This window comes from Populus alba, chromosome 5, assembly GCF_005239225.2.
Source record: "Populus alba chromosome 5, ASM523922v2, whole genome shotgun sequence".
In the NCBI taxonomy this organism is placed as follows: domain Eukaryota; kingdom Viridiplantae; phylum Streptophyta; class Magnoliopsida; order Malpighiales; family Salicaceae; genus Populus; species Populus alba.
In genome coordinates, this window is record NC_133288.1 from 1,474,312 (window position 1) to 1,489,259 (window position 14,948).

Sequence of the window (14,948 nt, forward strand, 5' to 3'; positions counted from 1 at the left end):
ATTAATTTTTTAATATCTTTCTTGAATTAAATTTTAAATAATATCTATTACCACCATCACGGATTGATATTATTTAAGAAATTTATTATAGATAGATATTTTAAAATGAATACTATCTATATTTATTTTTAAAATTTTTTATAACTATTAACTAAAAAACTAAAATGTAAGGGTATTTACCATGCAAAATACATTGGGATATTGACAATAACACTGTGGATGGACTTTTCAAAAATTTGTTTTTTTTGTTAAAACAACAATATGATGGACGCAATTGGCTTAATAAAATGAGCTAGACGAGTTCGCCTAATCTTTTCTTTTCTTTTTAAAAAATTAATTTTTTAAAATCAATGTTTTTTTATGTGTTTTTTTATTTTATTTATATTTAGATTTATTCTCATTCTCTCTTTTTTTAGAATTATTTTTTTATTATATTTATTTTGTATGCATCTAATTTTTGAAGAGAATTTTTTTAATTTACCTAAGTTTTATTTTTTATTTTTTGTATAGATGAATTTTATTTTTAAAATAAAAAATATTTATTTTTAAATAATATTTTTAATATATCCCTTGTTATAATATTTTTTATTTATTTATTTAATATATATGTTTATTTTTATTTATCGTTTGATTGAATAAAAAAATTATTTTAATAAACAAGTTTAACAAAACAACAAGATAAACATCTCATCCTATGAAAATTAATTATCTTAATCCATCATTTCTTGATTTTTCTAGTTTTATTTTAAGTATTTTTTAAGATTCTTTTTATTTATTAATAGATATAATTATTAATTTATTTAATTATATATATACATAAAGGAAGCGAAACGTTTAACAAATTATATATTTTAAGAAGAAATATTCCCATGCTGATATTACTTAGAGCAAAAAAAAAAAAAACCTTTTTCCCAATACAAAATAAAATAGCCCAACAAATTTGACTAATCAGCGTCTCTTCTCCTAACCAAAATGGATGTATATATACAGCGAAACTATTGTTAGACAATTAATGAAAGGAAAAGAAAAACAAGTGCTTAATCACTAATTTGATTGCCCATGCTTCTTGATATCATCTTCCAATTCTCTTTTATTTTTAGACTCCTTTTTTGCTTTCTTGGGCTTATCCATGCGAGAAACCTGTACAGAAATCCGCAGCAAAAGCTAAGAGTTGCAACGGAACAGAAGACAAAAACACAATGACATACACAATGTCCAACCATAAACAATTCTACGCACGCTTTCACTTATAGTTTTCTTACAATATGAGACTTCCACTCGATCTTGTCATGTCCGTCAGGGAAACCAGCAGACTGAGAGTGATTGTGAAAATGATGAAATATGTGAACAAGTACAGCAGCGTCAAGAGCAGCATACTCTAGCTGCAAAATAATATTGCTTTAGTTTTCTTTATGTTTTATTCCAGATGAACGTAAAGATCAAAGGGTTGATAATCTCATATCTTATGCGCATCCACGACCAAGAGGACACAACAAAAACAGACAGACACGGAGGAATTGATCGGTGTATATGAAAATCAAATCAGAGAACTTTTTGGTTGAAAGTGATGCTGTTATAAAACCGAATCGCTTTGGGCAGTCATAGAAGTTATAGCAGATGGAAAATGTGAATGATGGCAAACAAAAGTAAAATACCTGGTTGTGACTCAGAGGCCGTAGTTCCCAATTGCTGTTTCGTCTTGTCTTGTTCAAACCAGTTCCCAGTATTTTCTGAATTAATGAAGTGCAGATAACAGTATATAAAGGCAATATAAATAAATCATAAACTGAAATGGATTTAGATTCACCAGGGGATATAGAAGATAGGAACAGGAAGTGATGGTGCCTTCATGTTTAAAATACCTCAGCAAGTCCTGACAAACCACCTCGAGTTTCTTTGAATACATTCTGCATGTCCAATAATTTCTCATAGTTATTGAAACACCGCAGCTCTCCATATGAATGAGCTAGCTGCTTTATGTCACATTGGAAGTTATAACCTACAAATCCACATAAAGCATTGGTCGTGCTTATTTAAATAGCACTAGTTTTTGTTTTTATCAATTTCTAGATAAATACATATACTTAATCATACATATATACATAGTATTACATTTATACACATGTATATACATAGTTCACTCAAAAAAAGTTCCAAAGGTACTGTGGCAAGTACTGATTTTTGTCTGACAATCAGCGGCATAGATAGCAAGTCTTTTTTCAGGTCAATTGATGAGCTTCAAACAGCCATTGTCAACGCAAGTAAAACTAATATTCATCTTTTATGAGTTAATTGAAATCGATTGTGAGTGTTCTGATTTCTAAGAGCTGACGATACCTACAAAAGTTATCCCAAAAACTCAAAAAAGTAAAGCTAATAAGAGGACAGCTCTTTCTCTAGAATAGATCGAATTTTCATTTAAAAGATTTAAGGACTTGTATAATGATGAAAAAACAGCAATGCTCTCCAAATCAATTTGTTTGTATATATCATACCAAGTTTGAGAATTCTAGGAGACTGCAAAATGCGGGATAGGCAGTTGTCTAAGATATCAGGTATGTCTTCAAATAACTTTATCAAGTCAAAGATGAAAACCGTCTTATCAGATGCAATTTGCATGATAGAAACCTGAAACATAAAGAACCCGTTTTCATTATAGAATATATAGACTCTGGAGAGTTTTTATATAACAACAGCCATGTATTTTTAAGAAGAGAATATTAACTATCCATCAGAAAATGACAACCAACACCCAAATCACATATACAAGTTCTGGAAATCCTTTTTTTTTTTTTTTTCAAAGTGCAAATCTGTTATTACCTTGTTTGGTTTGCTGCCTTTTACATAATTGGGTTTCCATTCACAATCAAGGCCAACAACTTTACATCCCTCGATGTGGCTAGTTGCAGCACATAAACCATCAACTTCATCAACCCAAATAATATTTTCAACAGCCAATTCATCAAGATGCAGGTATTTGCTTTGCAGAACACTACCCTCAGATTCTAAAAAGCATCAAACAGAAGAAGAGTAAGTGACCTCCAATGACAATTTTAAACATTAATAGCCACATAATATGATCTCATTTCAATATTTCTATTGCTTCAGTGCTCCTTTAACCAATGACATGCATGATGGAAGGATTCAGTGACAATAGTTTCTAGAATGACATGTTTGGCACCTGGCAGGTATCCAAGAATAAAAGGAAAATGAACAATTGGACCCCCTAATGGAGCAGGTGACACAAAAGTATGCCAGTCAATCTATTGGGCCTTGCCCAATAGGATCTCAACACAACTTTTCTCCTTCAGAGTCTATATTGCAAACACATAACAGTGCATGTTATACGTGACTGTGTCAAGAGCAGATGCAATAGAAACTTCGAACCAAGCTTAAACTTCGCTAAACTTTAATGAGCATGATCAGAATTTTGCACCAGTCAAGCTTCAATAGGATGCCCAAGGGAGCACCAGAAAACATACACAAACCATACCCTTGACATTCAGAAAACCTTCAAGGGAGTATCGTTCACACAACTCATCAACTTTCTCCGAGTAACCAGCCTCCATTGCCAGGTAAACCTTAAAAGAAAAATCTACAAGTTTGAGTACCATATTTATAAAGCTAAAAAGGAAAAACCAAAGAAAACACATAAGATACAGGTTCACCATCATTTTTCCAAATAATAAAAGCAACACAGCTATAAATTTGGTCACCCTTCTTTTCAACAGATTACCAAAAGAAACAATTGGATTCTTCTGAACTTACATGCTTATCCTTTCTCATTAACTATTTTAATTGTTTTGATAGCGTTTTTATCACTACCAGACATTGTAATCAATGCTTGTATTGACATGTCTGACATGATACTTTAAGAAAACGAAAGCTAAACTACAGGGAATGCATGTCAAATAGGTGAACATAGTAGACTGTGTATCGCCAACCCAGATATACCTTGTTCAAAGAATTTCAGACTAAAAAGAAATAAAAAAAACTAGCCGAAAAAACACTACTGAAAGTAAGTTTCAAGATTTGGTGACACAATATTATGCTGAATACAGTGAAACAATGCATATCCTATATAATAAAGCTCTCATCTGCAGGTAAGTAAACAATTATGCAATGCACAGAAATCATGCATGTCATGATTGATTCAAGAACTCCTTACCAAATATTCGAGAAGTTGTTTATCACCATGCGTCTTTGCCTCAGCAAGATCCCATAATGCCTTTTCTGCCAACTTCTTCAATAAGCTGCCAGTCAGTGCAATGTTCTAGTCACTAAAAAACATAATTTTGAGGGAAAATAAAGTACGCTCTGGGCATTACAAGTCAATCAATAAACCTTTCTTTGCACTTATGATATACATCAGGAAATTCCTGCTTCAAATCGTTTTTCTTTATCGTTTCGTAAGCCTGCTTTAGCATATTCTGATCAACATACTCCTGAACAAGAGCACATAGCATTGATTTCCCCATAAATGTTGCCCACTTTTCAGCTGCTCTAGATTGTTTGTTCTGCATCATTTTGACGAGAAAAGACTTTCCGGACTGGCGGATAGAAAAGTGTTCTAATAAACTGGCCGCTGTCATATATGATTGGGAGTCTATCAATTTAAAAATATAATCTTCAACAAGTGTTTTTGCCGTGTCAGGCTTATAATCATCTTGGACATTCAACTGGCATAAAGCTTCGTCGACATCTGCCAACTTGACATCAAAAACTTCTAGTATTTTCACTACTATCCTCTCGTCATGGTCAACCAAGCCTCCCACAATATCCAAAAATAACCGGGCCGCTATAACTTTTGCTTTTGAGGTGTCCTCTAAGGTGGGAGCTAGATTTAAAAAGCGACGAAGAGCAGATATAATCAAGTGGCTGAAACCTTCACAATGTAATCCAAATATCGGCAGGACATAGAGGCACCAAACAACAAAAGTAGCAGGCCCTGGTTGGGGAGAATTCTCTAGTGCATGATAGACCTTTTGCTGAAGAATTCTGAATTTATTTGTTGCCTTGCATGTACCTGTTATGTTATAGTTGGGAATCATGGACTAGAAAGCACTCAATTTTACAACTAAAGTGAACCAGAAGGCAATCATTAATAAAAGATGCATTACAAAGCCAGCCAGACAAGATTTGCTTCCTATTCAAATAGAAAAAAAAAAATTATGCAAGCAAATGACTACCAACAACATTAACTAAACCAATCGAGCAATAACTTACACAAAGAAAAAGAAAAGATATCTTACCATGAGCATAACATTCTTTCAGAAGGTATAAGAATACTACTGGAGAAGTGTAGGTTAAATCAGAAAACGTATGAACACTTATGGTTAATTTTTTATCAATTTTTCCTTTATCGTCATGTAACTCCACAACTCCCTCCTCTATGCCCATATCAAAGCATATGCCAATAATCCTACACACAAAAAAAAAACACATAAATTGGCGTAACGATAGAAAATGATAAACAAAAACATATAAATTAACTAATCATTTCCATTCACCAAGCCCGATAATGGAGCTAAGGTCAAACAATTTATTCATGGCTGAATTATTCTATTCCAGGCATAAAAAATCAAAATGTATCATTTACAATAAAGCTGGGTGAGAAAAAAAAATGCCTGCTGTACCAAAACTAAATGTAGTTACAAATTGGAATTAACATTATTATATTATTTTAAAATTTTTAATTTTCACTTTATAAGTTTTCTAAATTTTATCAACAAACAAACAGATACTAAATCCATCCATTAATATATATATATATATATATATATATATATATCAGTAAAATCTCAATCAATTCAACAAAGTTTTGAGGCTCATACAACTTAATTAAACTCCAATTTTGAGTCTCTCATCATTCTTTATTTTATATACATGAACACTCAACTTTTATTTATTTCCTCTTCTTTCTCAGCAACCAAGCAGATATCACAAAATAATCAAAACAACAATCACAGCGAAAACCAATAAAAATATCGCATTCAATCAAAATCTAACACTTTCTTCCTCTCTTCACACACTATTAACCTCTTTAATCACCAAAAAGGTAAAAAAAAAATATACAAATAACGAAGCCTAACGCCGAGTAATGCAAGAGCCGAAGTTCTCGCTTTATATAAGAAAACAATTACGAGAAAGGGATTGGAAAAAAATGTTTCCATTTTCCTTCGTTTTCTTTCACTCTCTCTCTCATTTTCTCCGTAACCAAACAGTAAGCGGGTGAGTGTAGCAGGAAAACAAACTTACCGGTTTTCGTGAGATTTCTAGATTTTTCGGCTCTCTCTGTCTGAAATGCGAATCTGTTTTTCCCTCTTTTAGGCGGTCGAGTGTTTGTTATAAAGTCAGAGAGCCCGGGGAGGTAAGAAAAAGTAACGGGCGAAAACAACTTTATTTTTATTTTATTTTATTTATGCAAATCAGGGCGTAACGCTCTAGAGAAATAGACTAAGCGTGTTAAAATCGACCCAATTATTTATAATACAAAAACAAATATAAAACTATAAAGAGTTCACTGATAATCTAGTTACTTCAATCCAGGATTGTGGTTTTATGATTATTAATTAAAAATTAGTAAATTAGTTAGATGATTATTTTGATAAACCATGCTTTTTTTAATGCTTGGAATATTTAGTTATATATTAATTATATAATCTAACAAATGTGTATCCAATAACCTTTTTAAGTTAAGTAGATTTGAATTTCAATAATTTTTTGTATTATATTATTAATGTGAGTGTTTATACTAACTTGTGTGTATCTCAACTAATTTTACGGACTCTGAAATTAACAATCATGTAAATTTTTAATAGCCTTGAAATTTATGTAACTCAAACTGGTAATCTTCAGAGAACATATTCAGAGTCAGACTAATTCAACTACACCACTGTATAATAATAAAAAAACAACCTTAATTATATGATCCAAAACTCAACTAATGTCTTCAATGTATGAGAAAAACAAGCAAGGGAAAATGTAGCTATGGCTCGCACGGACCTTGTAGAGCCACACCTTGTAGTTGACATAAGAAATCAAGCATGATAATATATTTATTCAACGAAAGGATGGATCAACTTGAACAAACAAACGTGTATGGTTTATATAATAAATAAACATACAGGCAGAAACAAAAAGGGGAGGGGGGGGGGCTAAATTGCATAAGTTGACTCCTTTTGTTATTTTAATTTTTGAATTATCATAATGTTGAGAGAGCATTTTAGAGTTTGGACCGGACCATGGCAATTGGCAGCCAATTTTTGTGGCCCGTGCATCAAGCAAAAGGTATACTTGAAAATATAATTATTGTTATTTTTTAAAATATTTTTTTATTTAAAAATATATTAAAATAATATGTTTTATATCAATACATCAAAATGATTTAAAAATATATATAAAAAAATTTAAGTAAAAAAAAATTTAAATTTTACTAAATCTCATTTAAAACGTAATAGAAAACAGGAAGTTAATATAACTCGTAAGCTTATGAGTTGGATAAGTTTCTTTTAAAAATAGTAAAAATAATATGATTTTTAAAAAAATTAAAAAATCAAACTAAATTTTAATTAAAACAATTAAATTATAAATTCTTTAGTTGGATCAATTGAATCACCCTATATCAATTCTTACTTGTTTTTTTTTTTTTTAAATCCAAGATTAACTCACTTTGATAGACTGACTTTTATAAAAGATTAAAAAAAAAAAAAAAAAAAAAAACAAGCAATTTGTCGGCTCTTCCTCGTTTTTTTTTAAAGAAAAAAATTCGTTTTATTAGAGATCTTTGTAACTTTTTGGCCAGCAATTTAGTGCTACTTGTCACTCTCTTCAAATCAGTGGACCATCCGGTAGTTACTAAATTAAGCAGACTTTTCGATTTAGCGAACTCTCAATCCAAAACCATGCCCAGCCCATATTATTTTTCAAAATGGTTTGCATTTTAGTTTTTTTAAAATTTAAATAAAGTTGTTTTAAGTTAAAAAAAAAAAAAAAAAGTAAAACAATACAGAGTCGACAATGAACCTATAAGCTGACTTGACAAGCTCATAATCTAAAAGTTAACTTGATAAATGAGTCTTGGACTAGGTCCAATAATTATGATGCAGCTGGCGCGTGAGATCGAAGCGGTATTGGGATTTGGATTTGTTGATAAAAGGACCCAAGCCCACAAAAAGAACACTAGCTTGTTCATGTAGGGCTCGACCTAGTAATCACAAAACGAAGGGTTTATTCAAGCATGTCATGAATGCTTCGCTATTTTGAGCACCAAGAAACATATTTGTTATTTTTATTCACAAGAAAAAGTTACAGAACACAGAAACTGATAGTTCCCTGAATGCAAACTGAACTTTCTTCTATCTATCCATAATCTTTCCTCATCACGAGGAGGGCCAACTGGTTTAATTCACATGCAGCTATTACAAGGACTTTTGTGCAAAGTGGAAATTACAAAAGCATAAATGACAGGGCAGCTGACGAATTTCTGCTGCAATCCGGCCAAGTTATCAAAGACAGGTGCCTCTGATTTCAGGGTTTGAATCAAGCTCAAACAATGTGATTTCAAAGTCGAGCATTTCTAGCACATATCAACGGTCAAAGCTTCCTCCATCACAAGCCACAAGGGCCTCCCACGCCTCCACTATAAGGCATTCTTCTGCAAACTTGGAAGCAAACCCCCATGTTTCTGAAGGATTCTGAATCTGAGTGCAACTTTCCCCAAACCTCTTGTGGAGGATTCCGCACCGGGTTTGGAATAGACTGCTCACTCTTTTATCATTCTCCAGGTGTATTTTCAAGCCATGTTGCTGCTTGGAGAAGGCAGAAAGTGTAAAAAGCAACTTTTAGCCAGGAAGATCATGAAGTTTCTCTCCTGGAAGGTAGGCCAAGCAATGACAAACACCAGCCGAACTTTCTCCACTTCCATAGAAACCGTTGCCTTCCCAGCTTCTCTTTGAAGGTCAAGGAGCTATATTTTGTGAGAGTAGCACCGATGGTCTGTCCGGCAACTAGTCTGCTGCCCAGGGATTGCTAGAAGGATGTGAAATAGGGGCCTACCAGGAAGCTGGTCCGCTACATACAACGTCCAGCTGTGGCCCCTTTTAACTAAATTTTCTCTAGTTAGCTGCATATCCAAATAAAGCTCTCCAAATAAAGGCCTTTTACTTCGAGTGGTAGATTAACTTTCCAAGGAGATTTTCACCATACAGAACACAAAGAATACGAACTTGAGGTTGAGTTACCATCATATTTAGAACAACAACAAATGAACAATGTAGACGTGCCACCAGGTACCATTTATTCTCAAAGTAATCGACTGGGAATCACTGATGCAACCCAGTACATGAGCTATATTACTTTTTACAGTGTACTAAGTGTTTGGCATCTATTCTGGCAACACTTCCAACAATAAATTTTGCTGGAATACCTGAATAAGGGTAAGGATTCACATTTTTAATCAGAAGGGTTTGTTTTAAAAGTAATCAAATTAATTTTAGTCTGAAAAAACTTACAATTTTGAAGTTTTCCAACTCATTTCTTAGTTCTTTCCCCATGTCTTCAGGCAGAGGAAAGCTAGCTATGGCCCCTGCTTCCCTGAATATCTACAGTGAAATTTCCGTCAGCACACCATAAATGATATTTGCCAAAGGCAGCACATGAGAGCGTGATGGATGGCTATGACAGCAAACTTCAAACAAAAAATGGAAACTTCATGTGTATGGGTGTACGAGAGACCATTTGATACAATATAGACACATTCTGACACAAACAACTGACAATAATTACATGAGGAACGGTGCAGAATAAGTGTGTGGGGTACTGAAAGATATAAAGCAAATGTACAAATTAGAGTTTTCTTTTTCCACCCAAACCAATCCTCCTTGTCAAAATAATTTTGGTATCACTCTAGCTCCATTTAAATTAATTTGCAGCTCTTGTTCTGAACACCCCCCCCCCAAAAAAAAAAAAAAAAAAATCATCACTTATGCAGGTAGCTACTCATTCCCAAGATCAGAACATTCTAGATGCTCATTTCATAAGTTGACAAAGCTTACCAGTTTGAACCCTTCTTGAGAATGCAGAAATTCCATATCTTGGAAGTTCAAACCATCACTCTGCTGTAATACAACTGATAACCGTATGATTGCACAAAGAACTCTGAATTTCTGTTTTAACTGAAATCAACACAGAAAAACATGTTAGATTAAATTGTAAGCGCGTACAACTCTTCACTACTGGAAAGAATGAAGGCAGTTATGCAGGAGCATACACCATATAAGATACCTCTTCAGCAAACTCTTGTAATGAGCCTCCATCAAATTTAGGGAATTTCTTCCTGTGATGTCTTGTAAGCAGCGCTATTAACTATAAAATAAACTTTTATCAGTACAGAGAGCATTCTCAGATGTGCACATTGTGGACAAAGCATGATCAACAGGTAGATACTCTTACCTTGACTTCTTCAGCACTGTATCCTTGAAGATGATTTCCATTCTACAAAATATGGTAAAGTTGGTCGGGAACAAAGTTTAACTAATAGAGAACAATAACTCTCTATACCATGCAGGACGTTCAAAAGTAGAAAAACAGCAGTTCTCGACGCAAATTATTGAGAACTAGACTTCATAGAAATTGCTGACACATGATTCAAACTGTATCCAACTACATTCCATAGCCACATTCCACTGAGTAGGTGGATATATTGCACTCATGCAACATTATTGTGACATTGTAAAAGCATTGAGCTCTGCACATCATGCTCAAGAAAAGCGCAAAGAACTCACCATGATGATGTGATAAGACTGCTTGTGGTAACCCTTTTTACCAGTGATAAGCCCTATATTGTGAAGTAAACAAGCAGCCTCAAGACATTCAAGATCCTTTACATCCAAGAAGACATTGATTTGATTGCCAGCAACCTCGCCCCATTTTCTCAAGCCCTCAAAGATCTCCTGTAGAAATCATCAAGTAATTCATCTCCTCCAACAATCCTTTCCTATTCTAATAGAATAATAGAATATCTAAAAGTTAAAGTTTAATTTTGTTTCTCATTTGGCGCTAATGCTTGAATTAAAACTCAAAAGTCCAAAACCGACAGACAATAGAAATGACGCTGCATCAAATTATTCTCACCTAGTAACAACAACGAACATATTTAAGCCACAATGAAGTACATTCAGATTGGCACGCAGGCAGCTAAATCTAGCATTTTCTTCATCATTCAACAAGAAATTAACTTCCACTGTAATGAATGTTTCAAGAAAGTAAACAAATACAGGAACTTCATCATACCTTGGCAATGCTAGAACATTGTGCAGCAGATTTAATTCCTTTCTTCCCGCTAAACCTTGTTGCAAGCCTTACAGCAGAATGCCACCTCGCATTCGCATTCAAATCATAGCCCTCAAAAACCTTAGACAACGTTTCAGCAATGACACCCTCTCCTAATGCATACTCAGAAACCTCCATCTCCTCAATTCCAACCGCCTCAAATATTTCCTCCAGTAAAACAGAACCAGCAACAATAAACTCTGATCTCCTCTTGAAAAACCCATCTCTCTTAACCCTCTCTTCCTCGCCTTCTCTACACACTCTCTCAACAACACCACTCAATTCCCCTCTACTAAACTTCCACTCCCTCTTACAGTCCCTTAACAAAACCTCATTACCCTCGACAAACTCTTTCCCATAACCATTGAACACGGCCCTTTCAATAGCTCTAACAGTCCCCGAAGTCCCAACCACAACCTCGAAACCACCTAAATCCTTAACTTTCTCAGCTAACTCAGATTCCTTAATAACTAACTTGACAAACTCTCTCATTTCCATCAAGTTCCAATCTTTACCAAACTTTTGAGTCAAACCCACATGACCCAACTTCAAAGACACCCCCAAAACAACATTCCCTCTTTCCCCAATCACAAACTCAGTAGACCCACCTCCAATATCAATCACCAAGACTCTTTTATCAAAAACTGGCAAAAACTGAAGCACGCCCAGATAAACAAACCTTGCCTCCTCTTCACCAGACAAAACAGAAACTTCAAAGCCAATTGATTCAAGAACTGATCTTTTGAAGTCAAAAACATTACTTGCTTCACGTACAGTAGCAGTGGCAACACATATTGCCTGTTGGGGGGGGATTTTGTTGGCTTTGAGTACTTGATTGAATCTTTTAAGGCAAGTTACAGCTCTAAAAAGGGATTCTTTGGAGATTGACGAAGAAAAGCCACGACCAAGACAAACTGGGTCTTTGTGGCGATCAATAGTAAGGAATTTTCCTGTTTTGTCTGTCTGGATTATTAGCATTTTGAAGGAGTTTGTTCCCATGTCTATTGAAGCAAAGAGATTGTTTGATGGGGTCATTTTTGTCTGGTTTTTGTTGGGTTTTTTGAGTTTTTTTTTAGATTTCCTTCGTGGATTTTGTTGATTTTGATCTAAGGGAAAGAGGAAAGGTAGAGATAACTATATGATGTTTGTGTTAGGTGATAACTTAATCACGATCTATTTTTATTTTAAAAAAAACTCAAATATTTGAAATTAAAATACTTTTTTATTATTTTATTTTATTTTATTTTTAAAGTTATTTTGGTTGATAAATAAATTTATTTTCTGCTTTGTTATTGTTTAAAATTCAATTTTTAAAAATACCAAAAAAAAAATAATATTTTATAAATATATTAGTTTACACCTGAATGATATGTTCATAGTGAGATTTATTAGACTCTTCATGCGAAAATTGGTTGAAAAAAAATCCTTTATTACTAAAACTAAAAAAAAGCTAATTTTTTAGAGAATTTGTTTTAAATTACCTTTTGATTTTATATTCAGATGATACACTTTATATACTTAGATGTAACTGTTGTCAATATAAAGAACATGAAAATTATGAGTATCATTAATTGTTTGATGATTTTTATTATTATTTTAATGATTAGGATATTTATGAAAAGTTATTTTTTTTCAATTTTTTCTGAACTTATACCCCAAATAATAACCTCAAAACCAAGATACATTCATGCCGTTTTGAAATTAGAATAAAGATACATAAATTATATATGATCAATGTTTTAGAATAAATAAAAATATGTTTAGTTAAAAATGAATATTTAGATACATAAATATATATTTATTATAAACATATTTGAATTAAAATTTTTATATTATATATATATATTTTTTAAAAAAACACCCATAAATATATATCCCTCTATCCTAATTATTTTTTATCAATCTTATTTATATATATTTCAATATAGCAACCCAACACTAATATTTAATAGAGTCTCAATTGGATCAATATTAGCTACCCTTTATGGGCTTTCGGCCCGAGTTAATATTCAATTCCAGGCCTGTTACGGGTTTCGACTGGGCCAGCTGTTAGCAACACCTTCATGGACTCTATGCCCTAGTTGCTGTTGACCCTTGCAGGGGCTGAACGTAAACCCTAACTGTTCTTCATTTTCTTGAACCCTAACCTGGACTCCTTCGAATTTTAAATCTCGGGCCTATAATTAATTAATTTCTCATAACAGTCGAAAACCTAAGCCCCAAGAAAGCATCAGAAATCAGCATTACATTTGCTGAGATCACATCTACTTTTCCAATTCTTTTGCTTCGTGAGAGCAACACCCGCAGAAGTTCAACAACAGAGAAGGAAAAATGAAAAAAAAAAACAAAAACAAAAGAGAAGAGAAGAACTGCAGTGTATCAAGAGAGTCGCAGGTTCCAAGAATTTTCCTGCATGATGGGATTTTCCTAGAAAATACAGTAGAGAAAATGGTAACACCCAGAAACTGCACAGAAACTTCGGTAACTCCATCTCCGGCCACTTGACTCATAAACCATGACCGCTGATTATTGACCACAGTTGTAAAACCTAAACGGCGTGGCGGGTTCACCTAACACCGTACTCGGGGTCTAAATCCACCGTGTGCGTGCCGGTGACCACGATAGCCAGCATGGCAAATATAGGTCCCACAAGACCGTCGAAATCAAACATGTAAAAAATATTCTCCAATATTATATAGTTGCACTTTATATTTATTCTTCTTGGACAGCAAAACAAAGTCCCGTGAGCTCAGGAGGACCGACAAGGACAAGACTTCACCAGTGACATTCTCTGCTTAGTGGAATTAATCAATGGCCTATTAATATTCATTTAATGTCTTTTAGACCTCAAGTTTTATGTGTTGCTGTTTGATGCCCTCAGTTTTAATTCATGTGTAGCCGCGTGAAAATTACCCGAAAACATATATATATATATAATATATATAATATATATATATATATATATATATATATATATATATATATCAATTCTCGTATTATCTTACACGTTAAACACGACTAAATTCTCTGTCTAGATAATCTTAAAGCCGTAACTATTTGTATTAATGTGATTATTTTCAGTTTGATTTTATTAAAAAAAATTAATTAAATTGATTTAAAAAAAAAAACCAAAATCGAACTGAAACCGGTTCAAACTGATCAATTTCAGTTCGGTTTAGTTTTTTAGGACAAAAAATAGTTCAAACCAACTGTCTCGGTTTTTTTGGTTTGAATTTGATTTTTTTTGTTTTAGACTTATAAAACCGAACCGGTTGGTTTTTAAAAAATTTTAATCAGTTTAATCGTTTTTTTTCATGATTCAGTTTTTTCAGTTATATTTTTTGTAGTTTTCTCGGTTTAATTGATGTTTTGGTTTTTTTACCTGCCCTTAATTTGCATGGATCTAGGACATATTTAGAGAAATATAACATTTTTTTCTAAGTATTAATCTCAAAGTTTGAGCTATAAAAGGTCAAGAAAATGAGCATATACCTTCGTGTTAACCTCTTAAGATAACATGTCTTTAGATATAAAATACAGTAAGTTAGGGTAGTTAGGGTGTGAGTTGGCTTGAGCCATGGTTATGGATTTTTTTTCTTAGAATAGCAAATTTTGAG

At 33.1% G+C, this 14,948-nt stretch overlaps 2 protein-coding genes across 3 annotated transcripts; both read right to left on the bottom strand.

Annotated features, from left to right (window-relative positions):
• Positions 1 to 889: 889 nt before the first annotated feature.
• LOC118047682 (uncharacterized) lies at positions 890 to 6,402 on the bottom strand. 2 transcript variants are annotated; one of them, XM_035057031.2, is made up of 11 exons: positions 6,259 to 6,402; positions 5,253 to 5,422; positions 4,345 to 5,026; positions 4,169 to 4,253; positions 3,494 to 3,581; positions 2,821 to 3,005; positions 2,496 to 2,628; positions 1,863 to 1,999; positions 1,656 to 1,730; positions 1,263 to 1,382; positions 890 to 1,140 (listed from the first exon to the last, which is right to left on the bottom strand). In XM_035057031.2, the coding sequence occupies exons 2-11, from the start codon at positions 5,398 to 5,400 to the stop codon at positions 1,045 to 1,047; spliced, it is 1,749 nt and encodes a 582-aa protein (XP_034912922.1). In that variant the 5' UTR covers positions 5,401 to 5,422; positions 6,259 to 6,402; the 3' UTR covers positions 890 to 1,044. The 2 variants fall into 2 exon arrangements, with proteins under 2 accessions (XP_034912922.1, XP_073265442.1); XM_073409341.1 differs by lacking the exon at positions 2,496 to 2,628 and having other exon boundaries at positions 1,863 to 1,907.
• Positions 6,403 to 8,259: 1,857 nt separating this feature from the next.
• On the bottom strand, positions 8,260 to 12,482 carry LOC118047683 (uncharacterized). Its single transcript, XM_035057032.2, has 7 exons — positions 11,293 to 12,482; positions 10,785 to 10,952; positions 10,453 to 10,494; positions 10,285 to 10,365; positions 10,056 to 10,175; positions 9,513 to 9,602; positions 8,260 to 9,427 (listed from the first exon to the last, which is right to left on the bottom strand). The coding sequence occupies exons 1-7, from the start codon at positions 12,364 to 12,366 to the stop codon at positions 9,386 to 9,388; spliced, it is 1,617 nt and encodes a 538-aa protein (XP_034912923.1). The 5' UTR covers positions 12,367 to 12,482; the 3' UTR covers positions 8,260 to 9,385.
• Between the last annotated feature and the right edge of the window lie 2,466 nt (positions 12,483 to 14,948).

Excerpts from the sequence above, each read along its gene's own strand:
- LOC118047682 (XM_035057031.2), bottom strand. The coding sequence starts at position 5,400 with ATGGGCATAGAGGAGGGAGTTGTGGAGTTACATGACGATAAAGGAAAA. Across the intron at positions 5,027-5,252 it reads GAAAGAATGTTATGCTCATG|GTACATGCAAGGCAACAAAT; the intron begins GTAAGATATCTT and ends ATAACATAACAG. Across the intron at positions 3,582-4,168 it reads AACAACTTCTCGAATATTTG|GTTTACCTGGCAATGGAGGC; the intron begins GTAAGGAGTTCT and ends TTTTCTTTTAAG.
- LOC118047683 (XM_035057032.2), bottom strand. The coding sequence starts at position 12,366 with ATGACCCCATCAAACAATCTCTTTGCTTCAATAGACATGGGAACAAAC. Across the intron at positions 10,495-10,784 it reads AGTCTTATCACATCATCATG|AATGGAAATCATCTTCAAGG; the intron begins GTGAGTTCTTTG and ends CATATTTTGTAG. Across the intron at positions 9,428-9,512 it reads AGTTGGAAAACTTCAAAATT|GTATTCCAGCAAAATTTATT; the intron begins GTAAGTTTTTTC and ends ACCCTTATTCAG.